The 13,113-nt window shown below is 50.0% G+C and overlaps 1 protein-coding gene across 1 annotated transcript; it reads left to right on the top strand.

Moving 5' to 3' along the window:
* Positions 1–2,380: 2,380 nt before the first annotated feature.
* LOC132335983 (BPI fold-containing family B member 4-like) lies at positions 2,381–12,179 on the top strand. The gene is made up of 15 exons (XM_059863018.1): positions 2,381–2,492; positions 3,235–3,349; positions 3,786–3,890; positions 4,105–4,260; positions 5,824–5,887; positions 6,234–6,297; positions 6,729–6,820; positions 7,794–7,967; positions 8,567–8,620; positions 9,183–9,350; positions 9,461–9,528; positions 10,588–10,630; positions 11,092–11,155; positions 11,529–11,605; positions 12,156–12,179. Exons 1-15 carry the CDS (start codon positions 2,381–2,383, stop codon positions 12,177–12,179), a joined length of 1,380 nt encoding a protein of 459 aa, XP_059719001.1.
* Positions 12,180–13,113: the final 934 nt, after the last annotated feature.

The raw sequence follows: 13,113 nt of genomic DNA, 5'->3' as shown, positions 1-13,113 counted from the left end.
ATGTTCCTCAGAGCTGCTGTCAGTGCCGTGGTTCAGGTGTGGTGCAGGACGTGAGGGTGTGGACATGGATCCCATGGAGCAGCGAGAGGATCCGATGGGAGCGCCTGGCTCTGCTGGGCACGTACACATGCAGAGCCACTCAGGTGCTTATTGCACGCACAGGAGCACTCTGAAACCAGCTGGAAATCCACATTTGTTCATGCTCAGCAGCTGGCTTTTGCCAGCAGTGATATTCTTGTACACTGGAGCGGTGTCATGAACACTTCACTGTGGGTGTGCTCATGGTGACCGCTCAGCCTGGTGCATTTGGATCTTTGAAATGGGACAAAAAAGGAGCAGCATGGATAGATCCTGTTCAGAGCATCTAGTTCATCCCCTGGTTTTGGGACTAGACTGCCACAAGCACATCTAATGCAGTGCTGGCTGGGTGTTAAACAAAACAAGTTTCTGTGACAAGCCAAAGTTTGCTCCATTGAGCAAAGGGCAGCACATGCTGAGGGACCCAGTGCAAGCACTTTGCTGCTGCTGCAAGAACACACCTCGTGGAGTATTGAAGAGAATCCTGAGTATATTTTTCTGCCTTCTGTATTCCCAGGGGACAACTAGCCCTAAACTCACTGTGGTGGTAGCAGCTTTCTCCTAACTTCAGCTTAAACATATCAGCTTTGTTTGTTCCTGTGCCAGCCTTGTCCCTGAGCCCAGGCAGCTCTCCTCCCTCTCTCCTCTCCTTCTCCTCTCCCGTGTTTGTGGAGAATGATTGTATCTCTGCTGCTCCCTGTTCCATGAGGCTGAGCACACCAGCCCCTCTCCAGCTCCCCAGCTCTCTCAGCAGCCCTTTGCTGCCCAGCTTCCCCCACGTCCATCCCAGCTGAGCACGGGTGACCAGACCCAAACAAAGTGCCCAGATAAGATCTTCCCAGGGCCCTGCACAATGGAAACTTCTGCTAAGCCCAGCCAAGGCATCTGCTGAGGGGTGAGAGTCTTATTCCTGCAGGATGAGACTTTCCTTCAAAATCCATGTTGCTGCTACCACTGTTCAGCTGCCACAAGTGTTGCTTATTCAAAACTATGTTAATAGTTGGCTTTGTGCATTTCAATACAACTTTGCTTTTCCGTGGCACTTTACAGACCCATCTGAAATCAATCTAAATGCCAACCTTTATCAGATCTCTGCAACTCTCAGTATTGCTGTTTGTCAAGAAAATATTTTCCCAGTAAAGCACTTGAAACAGAAATGAGTCTTAAATCTTACACCTTGCCAAAAATAGATATTCTAGGTCTAAGTCTCCTGGAACCCTTTTCCTGTGCTCTTTCTGTGCTGCCTTCTGGCACAGGAAGTCCCATCAGCCTTCTGGATGCTTCAGTAACTATTTCCTAAAAATGTTGGGTTTAGGGTCATTGGTCTCCACTGGATGCACTTGTGCAGGGCACTCTTTGGAACAGACTGGGGAAGGGGCAAGGCTGGAAAGCCAAGTGAGCAGTGACTCAGGGGGTGACCCAGTGGTGTTGCCTTGTTTCCAACAAGAAAAGTGGCAGCTGGGTGCTGCCTGCCAGGAGCAGGAGCAAAGGGATGGCTGATCATGGCCCAGGGAAGCAGAGCAGAAGAGGCGTGTCCACTTGGGTGCGGATTTTATTTAAGGGGCACTACTTTCATCTCAGCTGTGGGGAACAAAGGGACATTGCAGAGTCTCAGAGGAGTCCAGAGGAGCCTGAGTGGAGCCAAGAGCCCATCCCAGCTGGCTGCAGCTGAGTCAGGTAACATCCTCTGGGTGCTGGTTGTGTGGTGGCAGGGTGGCTGCTGCAGTGGCAGGGTCCTCATGCTGGAAGTGCTTGACTGCTTTGGTTGGAGGATGTGCTGGGCACCAAGCTCCTGATCACCTCCCTATGTCTGCTATGTCATAAATAAATTTATGTTAGTCGTTATTAAGTTATAACTTCTAGCTGGCTTATTTTTATCACTTGTGCTTTAGTTTATTGCTTTTGAAACGTAGAAGGAGAACAGATAATCCTCAGATGCTTCTCTTGGCAAAGCCCCTCACCAAAAACCTGTACCTGTGCATTGCAGGGATACAGAAATAGCTTAAACATCAAGTTTGGCTTCTTTTGTGTGAACATTTTGGGCCAGACACAAGGGATGAGGAAAGAGCTTTTATTGACCCACACGTGGAGCCTGTCCATGTGTGTGAACATGAAGAAGGTTCTGTTGCTCTGGGCTTGAACAGAGTCTCCTTTGATCCAGATAAAGAGTAAAGGAGGGATTCCTTTCTTGACTTCTTTCCTCATAAAGACACTAGGGTGAGAGTTTTTGAGAGCTTCTGAGAGTTTTTTTCCTCACTGTCCCCTCTGATGTCTCCCTTACCAGCAGGGGAATCTTCTGGAGATGATGGTTTTGAAGCTTTTTGGAGTAATTTTTTTCTGTGGCCTCCTCTCACCCTCGCAGGAAGTCTTGTCTGGCCTGTCCTGTGCTGTCAGCCCTCGGGCAATGCAGAATGGTAACTACAAAATCACCTCAAAGTTGTGTTTGCTTTGAAAGCTCTGTGTGGCTCTGATGGGGGGTAAAACTTCCTGAATTTTACTCCCCATCATCTTTATTTCATAATTCCTCAGGGCTGCAGACTTTGCTCAGAGCCCCTGAGAGCCACCACCAGATTCATGGGTCAGGGAAATCTCTGCTCCAGAACTGGGGCACATTTCAGCTCCAAGCAGCCACACAGAATTTCAGGGCTAGATCTGGGTTATTTCCTCTTTTTTTCTCAGTTTCTCATTTCCATATTGGAGCAGGTGATATTGGACAAACAGCTGCTGTGAAGTAGCAGACATAATAATATTTGCAATGTTCAGGCTTGTTTCAAGTTGTTTCTACTAAAAAACTCCAAAAGCCGAAAGCAAAAATAAACAGACAAAAAAAAATCAACACATAAAAACCTCTTTGACAAAGGGGAAATGAGTTGTGAGTGGAACCCAGCCTCTGAGTGGGGTCACTGGTGCTCCTGGCAGTGCACAGTTAAGCTGTGATGTTTGGAGTCTGGGATGCTTTCCACTGCTGCCCCTCCTTTACTTCACCAAGGGCAGCTTTGGTTTATTGCACCAAAGTTGTAAAATACCATCCCTGTGTTATTTTACTGCATGGAGACAGCTGATGTCTCTCCATGAGGAGTTCTGGGGAGTGGATCTGCCTGAGTGGGGAGAGGTCACTGCTGCCCGTGCAGGTCCTCACACAGAGATGTTTTCCAGTTCTCTCAGATGCCATAATTCACAGTGGGCTCATCCACCAGCACCTGCAGGGTCTCGTGGTTCCCAACATCATGGGTGAAGGGAGTCAGCTGAACTCTCCCACCAGCATCACGGAGTAAGTGCTTCACTCTGAGTGCAGCTCCAGCATCAGCTCTGAACAAGACAAGCTGAGCTGTCCCTGGCATGGCTGGTCTGGGCTGTTATCCTTGTTGTATTGTGGTACTGAAATTCTGACCCAATAATGTTAGCGTGGTCCCAGCAAGGGACACTGCAGGTTGTGGGTGCAGAATGACAGCTCTGGTGGTGCTGTTACTGCCTGGCAGCACTGAGAGAGGCAAAAGGCACCACAGAGGGAAAAAGCAGACAGCTCTCCAAAGTCAGCTGCCACCCCAGCATGGTTCTAGGCTTCTTGTAGTCAGCTGTCTCTTATCCTTGTACCTCCAGCTGGAGGTGCCTGGGGTGCTGTGGGTGCCGTAGCTCCTCCCTGGGTGCAGCTGCTCAGCTGCTGGAAGGAGTTTTTAGTTTGTGCCAGCCTTTGCTGTTGTTCACAGCCTGCACCTCATCAAGGTCCGGGTGCCCAGGCTGTCGGTGGTGCTGCTGCCAGGGATCGGGGTCCAGCTGACCATCGGGGCAAAGCTGCAGCTCAGAGGAAACTGGTGAGTGGGGATCCAGTGAGGGAAACCCTTTCCTGACATATTTTTAAAGAGTTTGTTACCCATAATAAAGTCACAGACCAAACAGATGCCAAAAGATGACCTGTGGCATTGGTAATAGCCTGCAGGAAATGGAGAAGGCTGTTTCTCCTGGCTTTGGTGAGTTTCTGTGAGTAGAGGCTGGCAGATGCAATAATCCCATTTGCTTCTTTTGCAGCTTGGTTGGCCTGCTCTCAGAACTCATTGATATCTTAGTGGAGGTGAACATTACTGCAAACATTAAATGCACGAATTTTGAATCTGGCACGTTCCAGGTTGTCACTGAAGACTGCCTCTGCATTCTTGGGGCCATAAAGATCAAGGTCCTTTCTGGGTAAGTGCCTCTGGATTTCTGTTTTTGTTACATGCAATCCTCTCCTCTTTATTAATATGGACAGTCTGCCAGGACACAGACGGTGCTCACTGATACAGAGCCAGGCCTCAGGGATGGAATCTCTTCCCTATTGCCAATGCCAATTGCATCAGTGGAATGAGGGTTAATCTGCCCTGTTTGCCTGTGGAATGTTAAGATCTGAAGCATGAGGTTTGGTACCTTTCCCAACACACTTTCTCTAGACTTAGCTAGAGAATTGATATCCTAAGGGTAGGAGTAATAGGGCTGGGAGAATTCCAGGAAAACAGGGCCATTCCATTCCCTGGTTTTGTACTCTGCCTTTGGCTGCTGTCCCGTGCCTGGCATGTGGAGTTTCCCTCTGACTGCTGTGGTTGTGTGTAATTCCATGCAAATGTCCCATCTCTTGCTCAGTCTTATTAAATTCTTGACAGCAAGGATTTGCTGACTTCATGTATTGATGAACTCAGCAGTAAATCGATAATGGGAAATATTTTCTTCTATTGCAATTCTATTTGAATTGCTCACTTTTCAGGTTCATCGGAATTCTCCTAATTAATTTTTGCATTATATTTCAATCAGTGCAGCAGCTGCTTTGAAAAATGCTGTGTGAGTGAACAGAGGAACACGACTCACCTGCTCTGGGGGTCATGGTTTAATTTTTAGCAGGATTAAAGTGATGGTATGCAGGAAGTGAACTCCTAGGGGGACAAGGGAAGTGGAGATATACACAAATGACTTCATGGCAGCTCCTCAGATCCATTTGTAGGCAGAATTTGGGCATAAATAACAGGTGCTCTATGAATTCCTGCTGTCTGTGTCTTGCCAACTCAACAGTCCAGAAATATATTGATTATCAGACAAAACTGCCTCTGTGCTGCTGCAGGCATCACAGGTCCTGAGTGAGTTGTTCAGCAGCAGTGTGGAAATGTCACACAGCAGATTTCTCCTCTTGTTATTCCAGATGCAAATTGTTTGTTCTCAGTAACTAACATGAAGATATTTCCTAACAGCTCCCTCTTCCCTTAACTACAGCACTGATTTAAATACCTGAGGGAGATAGCAAGCACAAGGTTAGACTGTGAGAGGCTCGCTCTTTTCATGCAGTGAAAGCTCCCTGAGAGCTGAAGGAAAAATTTTCCTCACAGAAAGGGTTGTCAAGCACTGGAACAGGCTGCCCAGGGAAGTGTAGAGACACCACCCCTGGAAGTGCTAAAAAAATGTGGCTATGGCACTTGAGGATGTGGTTTAGTGGGGAACATGGTGGTGGTGCAGAACTGATGGTTGGACTTGATAGTTTTAGATGTGTTTTCCAACCTTAATGATTCTGTGATTCCCAGCAATGAGTGAAATTCTCTCCTCAGGGGGGTTAGTGGCTCTTTTTTATCTCCAGCCCCTGCTCTGGTGAGCATCAGCCACAGCACTGGCCCTGAAGGGATCACTGGGGGTGTAGGAGAATGCAAAATGAAGGCTGGAGATCTTTTTGTCTCCTGACCTAGAGCTTTGTTTGTGCTGATTTGGAGGTTTTTTCCCTTTCTTTTCCAGCTTGCTCACCCTGTCAGTGAATGAGCTGGTGCTTCGCCAGCTGACAGCGACTCTGCCCGCTTTGGTACGGCTGAGGATTGTCCTCCTTTCACAGAAATATTGGGAAAAACTGGTTATGAGGCCACAGCAAGATCCACTGTCTCTCTGTGCTGCTCTCCCACATCACTGCCATGGGCCATGGGGCTGGGGTGTCCACAGGGCTGCAGCCTGTAGGGCGATGCCTCAGACTAAAACATTTCAGTGTGGTCCCACAGCTCCAGGGGTGCTCCACTGCCCCAAGTCTTTCACAGCACCCCAGCTGTGTCTATTGCCATGCAGCTTTTTCCCTGGTGGGGAGAGGAGGGCCTCTGGGCAGGCTGTGGGTGGTGGTGAGGGGGGCTGAGCAGTCCCATGTGTGCTTTGTGTTGCAGCTCTGTCCCGTGGTGGATATCGTGATGAACCTTGTGAACATCCATCTCCTGAGCACTCTCAATGGTGCGTTGCTTGTGGAGGGTGAGGCACTGCTGCCCTGTGTTTTCCCCAGTGGGAACAAGACCCATTTCCCACATCCAGTCCCTCAGTGCATCAGCAGAAGTCCAGCACTCCTGCAGGGCTGTGGCTGAGCCTGGAATTCATACACCAGCACTCCAATGAACTGCTCCCACCCAAGCCCTGCTTATTCCATTTTTATGCATCACCTTTGGATTTTTCTTATTTTCTCTGATGCTCTTTTTGTGCTATATCCTAAAGACAGATCCCACCAAGCTGAATTTGGGGATGTTCTGGCCTTTTGGAATATCAGCAAGCACCCCTCAGCCCTGAATGCTCGGGCCTGTTTGTGGGTGTGGGGGCTGGTGGCCCTTGGGCTCAGGGGAGGTTGTGTTGCTGATTTCCTGGTGCTGTAAGGATCCTTTTCCTGTGTGTAGCAGTGATCCCGGTGGGCACGGCAGGAACAATCCACTACCAGCTGGCCAGCATCCCCTACACCTCTGGCAAGTTCCTTGGGCTGGATTTAGACGTAAGTTAATGCTGGGCAGCAGGACCCTGGGAGCCCAGCTGTGCATTCCTCATCCCGTGGGAGCTGTAGAATCCCACGAGGAGCTGGGCTAATGATTTGTCCTGGAAATGCAGCTTCTAAGTTTTTAGATCTTTATCCAAATCACCCCAAGTGATTGTGTGGGCTTTTCTTCTTGTGCTCTGTATGCCAACCTACCCTGAGTCAGCCCGAGGCTGTGTCTGTCGGATGTAGCTGCTGGGATGAGCAGTTCTCCTTCTCATGGGATGAGCAGCTCTCCTTGTCTCCCTTGCCTTGCAGACCTGGTGTTGGTGCTTTTTGCCTTTGCTGTTCAGTCTCTGCGATGGGTGAATGATAAACCAGGCTAACAGATACATTTTTTACTTCTGTCTCACTGTGAGGGGAAAAAAAACAAACAGCAGAAAGCAAGCTGATTGCTAACAGGAGAGCTTAAAAAAGCAAGCAGCTGGACAGAAGCCAGTGGGACATGAGCACTAAAGAGGAGCAGGGGCTGACAGCAAACACTGCAGCCTGCAAAACCCATGCTGCTGAACTAACTTTGGTGAAATGACTTCACTGGGAGGATCCTTTGCCCCCAACCCCCCGGATGGTCAGAATCAGTCTCCTTAGCAAAGTCAGTGTCAGTGTGGGTGTCTGTGCAGCTGGAGTTTGGCTGGGGGAGGTCTGGGATCACCGTGTGCAACACCATCACCCCTCGGTGCTTGGAGTGAGAGACCTCAGGGATGAAGTGAAGCTATGATTTGTGATTTGGACAGTGTGTTATTAGCTAATAGCACCTCAGTAATGCAGGCTCAGCTTTGTCAGCTCCTGCCATCTATGAAACAGAGCAACCTGCTCCAAGTCCGGTGCTTTCCTGAGGGATGTTCAGCTGGCACCGCTGCTGATCTCACTGCTGTGGGATCTGACCATGCCTCGAGGCTTCGAGGGCTGATGTCTGTGTCACCTCTCTTTGCAGGGCGTGGTGAAGCAGGTGGGAGGCAGCACCATACCCCACGACTCGTCCCCCTCTGCTTTGCCCCCTCTGATGGACCGGCTCCTGCTCTTGGTGATGCGCCAGAGCTTCCTCAATGCAGTCCTGTCCCTCCTGCTCCAGTTGCCACCACAGACCTTCCCCTGCACGCCAGACGTTGTGAGTACAGCAGGGCTGTGTTTCATGCTGGAGCGAGTGACAAGGGACAGGTAGCAGCGCCAGGGAGGGCTGTTTGTGCCTGTCCCTGGCTGTGTGCATTATGTGTGTGCTCGCTGCCAGAGGCTCGACCCCAGCACTGCCTCCCTCCTGCCCTCCTCAGCTCCTGCACTGTCCAGCTGTGCTCGTCTCCAAGGACACCCCTGGGGACACTGGCTGAGAGCAGCTGTGTACTGGTTGTGCCATGTACTCCTGCAAGCTGTGAGCCTTTCAAGGCGTCTGCAAAGTGCCCCAGAGAAAAGACATTGCATGTCTGCAGTGCCATTCCCTGGGTGTTTGCATTTCCCATGCCTCTGATCTCTATTTCCCATGGGAAGTGTTGGGGTCCACACGTGGCAGGAGTTGAAAGCCTCTGGGGGACATCACCTTCCACATCTGGGTGCCATCACCTTAACAACTACCGGGAGTCACCCAGACAGCTGGGGAACAGTGGAGAGAGTGGGGAGCTCATGGTGCTGTGTGATGGGGTGGCCCAACAGGGTGGGTGTTGTTGGAATCAGCTGGAGGGCTCACTGGGGCTGCTGGTGCTTCTGTCCCCGCAGTTCTCCGGTGCCAGCCGCCTGCGCGAGGCCGTGCGGACCATCGCTCCTGTTGGGGTGAGCAACTTGTTCTGGCTCTCCAGGATACACCTGGATGTGCCATCATGCCCCTGCCAAAGGTCCCCAGTCTTCTGCTCCCCTCCTCTTGCACCTGAGCCTGTCCTGCTGCCTGACAAGCTGATGGGAGTGGGAGAAGGGACTGGGGCTTTGCACAGCTCTGCCCTGCTCTCCTGTGAGCCACTGTCTGTTCCAGCCTTCTCCTGCTCCCTGAACAGGGAAAGCCTTCTCTCAGCCTGTAGCCACTGACATAGGAAGCTGATAAATATCTCCTGATAAATATCTCCTGTTTCCTTGTCTGGTCCATCCTGTTTCTTGGGCAGCCTCTGACACCTACAGCCCCCTCTGTGTCCACCTTGCCTTCCTCATCCCTTCTGCCCTCAGCATGGAGAGCTGATCCATGCTGCTGGACCTGTAATTTGGCTTGTCCAGGATGTGTGTGACCTTGGGGAGGCCCTGTGGAGCTATGGGGCTGTGAGAGTCTGCCTGAGGACTGCCAGTCCCCTGCCTGGCTGGTGTGTGAGGTGCCAGCAGCCACCTCCATGCATCCCCAATTCCACAGTGCTCCGCCTGCAGTGGGACCAGTCCTCTGAGCATCAAACTGGTGTTGAGAGGAAACCCACTCATCCTCTTGGAAGAAAACAAAGCCAGTGTCAAGCTTTCAGTCCTGATTCAGCTGTTCAGTAACCACTTAGATGGATCCACCCTCAACTTCCTGCTGCTGAAGGCTGTAAGTGTGGATGGAGCTGCCTCGGAGGGTGCAGCGTGCAGCCAGCTGGGGGAGAGGTGGCGGGGATGGGGATGTTTCCATCTGCTGATCCTCTCCCTCTCTGCCTGCAGGACCTTGCTCTAAATGTCCGTGTGTCGATTGTTGGGGGCAGGCTGGTGCTGCAGCTGGCCTTGGGCAGGTGAGCTGTCCCCTCACACGGGTGGGGACATTCTCTGTGCTGCAGTGTTAGCTCTGGGGCTCCTGCCTTGAAATGTTTTCCATGTCTGTAAACCAGACATTTCATCTGAATGTGAGAATTTCATACCTGACTGATGGCATAATGTGGATGAGGTAGTTCAGGAAGGATTGCAGCAGTTGGAAAGTTTTAAGAGGCTGGAGGGAAAGTGTGTCAGTTTTATAACAAGGAGGAATGAGGTAACCTGAATAATTGTAAGACTGTCAGCTTGACTTTGATCCTGGGCAGTGGTTCGAAATACCTGATATTGGACATGAATGATAAAGCAGTAAAGGAAAGTGCTGTCATTAATGCCAGTCAAGGCATGATTAAAGATTGGAGAGCATTCCTTATAGCGGGAGGTTTGAGGATTTGGGGCCATTTAGCTTGTCAAAGAGCTGGATTTAGAAGCAAAATTGGCATAGCTTGTATGCAGCGATATAGGGAATAGAAATGCGTCAAAAGGCTTTTAATTCAATAGACAAGGGTATAACAAGATTCAATAGAAGTAGAAAAGAGAAATTGAAAGTGGAAATAAAGCATCCATTTTAGGTATGGATAGTCGTGTGATTGCAGTGATAGATGAGGAGCTGTAGCAAATTCACCAGACTGTGTGCTTTTACATAGAATCACAGAATGGTTTGGGTTGGAAGGGATCTTAAAGATAATCCAGTTCCAGCCCCCCTGCCACCGGGTTCCAGAAGCTCTGCTGTCAGCTGGCCAGGAGCTGTCTCCTTCCTGAAAGTGAAGGGAGGGAGAGGGAAGGTGCAGCCAGGAGCTGTGTGTGCCCTGCTGCAGTGCTGCATCAATGACAAGCAAATTAAAATTAGGTTACGCTTTTATTTTCCTGTTTTCTTTTCTCTCTTGCAAGTGTGCCAGCCCCTGTTTTTCATGTCACAATGCAGGTGTCCCTTTGTGTGTCTCTGCCCAGGGGCTGAGTGTGCTTGGTGGTGGCCAGGTCTGGCTGTGAGCTCTGGCTGGTGCCTTGTGTCTGACCTGCTGTTTGCTCTCTTTTCCCTGCAGCACTTCCCTCTCCTTGGAGTCTTCTGATGTTGGCATCAGTAATGTGAGTCTCTAACACTAGTCTGGGCTTTACTGGGCGGGGAGAGCAGCCAAGCATGATGCCCTGTGGCTCTTGGGGAGGTAGGGAGCCAGGCAGTGGCTGTGATGGATTACCCCTGCTGATGGTCAGAGCTGTTAGCTGCTCTGTGGTGTGGGTTGTATCAATTTCTCTGTTGCTGGGGTTTCTTTTTCCCTTCTGCCTTTTCTAATAAAGAAAATGTAAAGCTGAAATCTGTTTGTTTATTCACCACTGCTTGGGCAAAGCTCACACTGAGCTGCAGCAGAAGTGTCACGAGGCAGAAGTTTTTCTAAAGGAAGGACTGAATACAAATTGAAGAAGAAAAGTAGATTCACTTCAAAGAGAAGAGGGACTGTTCTTTTGCTGTGTCAGTGGGCAGTGGTTTGCAGTGCCAAGGGCATGGGCCAGGCAGTGCTGCTCACATGCTTGCTCCTTCTCTGATTCAGATCTCCACCCTGAAGCCCCACTGCAGCAGTTTGCTTGTGGAAACATTCATGCCTGCCATCAATGGTAAGGTGACCAGGATGGCTGTAATGCTGGGAGCACTTGGAGTTCTGGGCAAGGAAAGAAGAGGGAACTGTGTGTGTGGGTGGCTGGGTGTGGGTGGGTGTGGGTGGGTGGGTGGGTTTGGAAGATGTACAAGGAGTACTGGAGCCATTAAAACCCCAAAATCACAATTTTGAGGATGCAGTTAAAAGTCCAACCTTATATTTGCACCATCCCACCCCAGCATCAGTTCTGGCAGCAGTCAGTGAGGGAGAGCTAAGGAAAGCCAAGCACACAGTGATGGCCCCGAGAAGCTCTGCTCCCTGTGCCCTCCCTGGAGCAGCTCTGTGGTGGGCTGAGCTGGCTCAGCATGTGAGGACCTGTCTGTGCCCTGCAGGTGCCCTGAGCATCGGGATCCCACTACCCAAGGTGCTGCGCATTCCCTTGGTGAATGTGGATTTTCAGATAAAAGCGGTGAGTGCTCGGTGGCTGTTCCCTCCTCTAAGGCTCCAGGGCTGTTCACAGGACCCTGCCAGTGCTGGCTGTGTGTGCAAGGGCTGTAGAATTCAATCTCTGAAAGACTGAAAGGGCTGCTCTGTCTGACCTTCCTCAGGTCAGGGAATGCTGCCTGAGGATGAGATGCCCACACAAGGTGTGGACCCAGCTGCATCATGAGCAGTGCTCAGGCACTGGGGCAGGTCCCAGTTCTCTGCCCAGGCCCTATTTTCTTTCTGAAGAACTCAGTGGGAGCAGCTGTGATGTGGATCCAGGCATTCAGGCAAGCCCTCTCCAGTGGCACCATTCAAAGAATCTTGAATTGCCCCAAGTTCCAGCCCTGTTCACCCTGGCGGTGTCCTGGAGTAGCCAGGATATTCCCCAACACCTCCCAGAGCGTTCTGTGCCCTCCTTATTACAAACTGGACATGAGGACTTCCCCAGGAGGGTTCTGTCTTTGCTGTGTGTTGTGAAGCAACATCCCCTGACGGGAGATAATGTGTTTGTGTTTCTCCCTGCTCTCCTCCAGGGCCTGATCGTGTTTCTGGTGTGAGCTGTGGAGCCTGAGGCATGGAGAGGACTGTGGGGGCAGAGAGAGGAAGAGAGCAGGGAGAATGGAATGCCAGGATCAGCATTATCTGCTTTTTTTTACTAAACTTGATTCAATATTCTTGATAATATTTAAGAAACTTTAAAGTGAATTGGCTTGTGTGAGTACAGTTTGACACTTGCAAACCTGACTGGCAGCTCTGTGTACAAACATTTATTTAGAGAAGCTGCTGTGATTTTGGAGTCACAGTCACAGCAGTTGAATGTGGTGCTGCAGTGGAATTGGGAAATTTGTTCTGAGGTAAAATTTTTCCTGATAGAATGAAAAAGTGAATTTGTTGCATGTGGCTTCTGAAGTGGATCTCCCCATCCTCGTCCAGGTGGATGTGAAGTGCTGAGTGGGAGCTCAGCATACATTTGTCATGTAACTCTTTTAATAAATGTTCCTACTTTTTTAGTGCTTGGAACGAGGTTCTGGTTTCTGATGCTTCTCAGGGTGAGCTTCTGTCCTGCCTCCACTCTGGGATCTTGCTCCTTTGTGACAATTAATATTTTGAGTTTGGGTTTGAAAAGTCTTCCCACTTTAACTTCCTGAGAAAAAAATTTGAACTTTCAGTGGCTCCTCCTGGCCTGATAACCTGCTGACCAAATGCTAATCCACAAGCAGAAATCAAAATTAAATTGAATTTCCAAAGGTCATGAAGCATTTCCTAATAAAATCTGGAGGGAAAACTTCCTTATAAGAGGACTGAGAGGTCTATTAGCCCTGGAGAACACCTATCTGCCTGCCAGAGCATATCTGCTTAGGCTGATGTCACAGCCTGCTGGTCTCTGCATGTCACAGTGACAAGAATCCCAGCATTTTGGATTTTGAAAAGCCCAAATTATTCTGTGTTTAAAAAATTACAAATCTCAGGTTTTAAATGGCCTCTCCAACA

Source organism: Haemorhous mexicanus, chromosome 18 (assembly GCF_027477595.1).
Source record: "Haemorhous mexicanus isolate bHaeMex1 chromosome 18, bHaeMex1.pri, whole genome shotgun sequence".
Classification (NCBI taxonomy): Eukaryota; Metazoa; Chordata; class Aves; order Passeriformes; family Fringillidae; genus Haemorhous; species Haemorhous mexicanus.
Note: the sequence above shows the minus strand (reverse complement) of the source record. Positions and strands in the feature narration are given on the sequence as shown.

Coding starts and splice junctions, on each gene's coding strand:
- LOC132335983 (XM_059863018.1), top strand. CDS start 2,381: ATGATGGTTTTGAAGCTTTTTGGAGTAATTTTTTTCTGTGGCCTCCTC. Junction 2,493..3,234: donor CCCTCGGGCAATGCAGAATG/GTAACTACAAAA, acceptor GATGTTTTCCAG/TTCTCTCAGATGCCATAATT. Junction 6,821..7,793: donor TCCTTGGGCTGGATTTAGAC/GTAAGTTAATGC, acceptor CTCTCTTTGCAG/GGCGTGGTGAAGCAGGTGGG.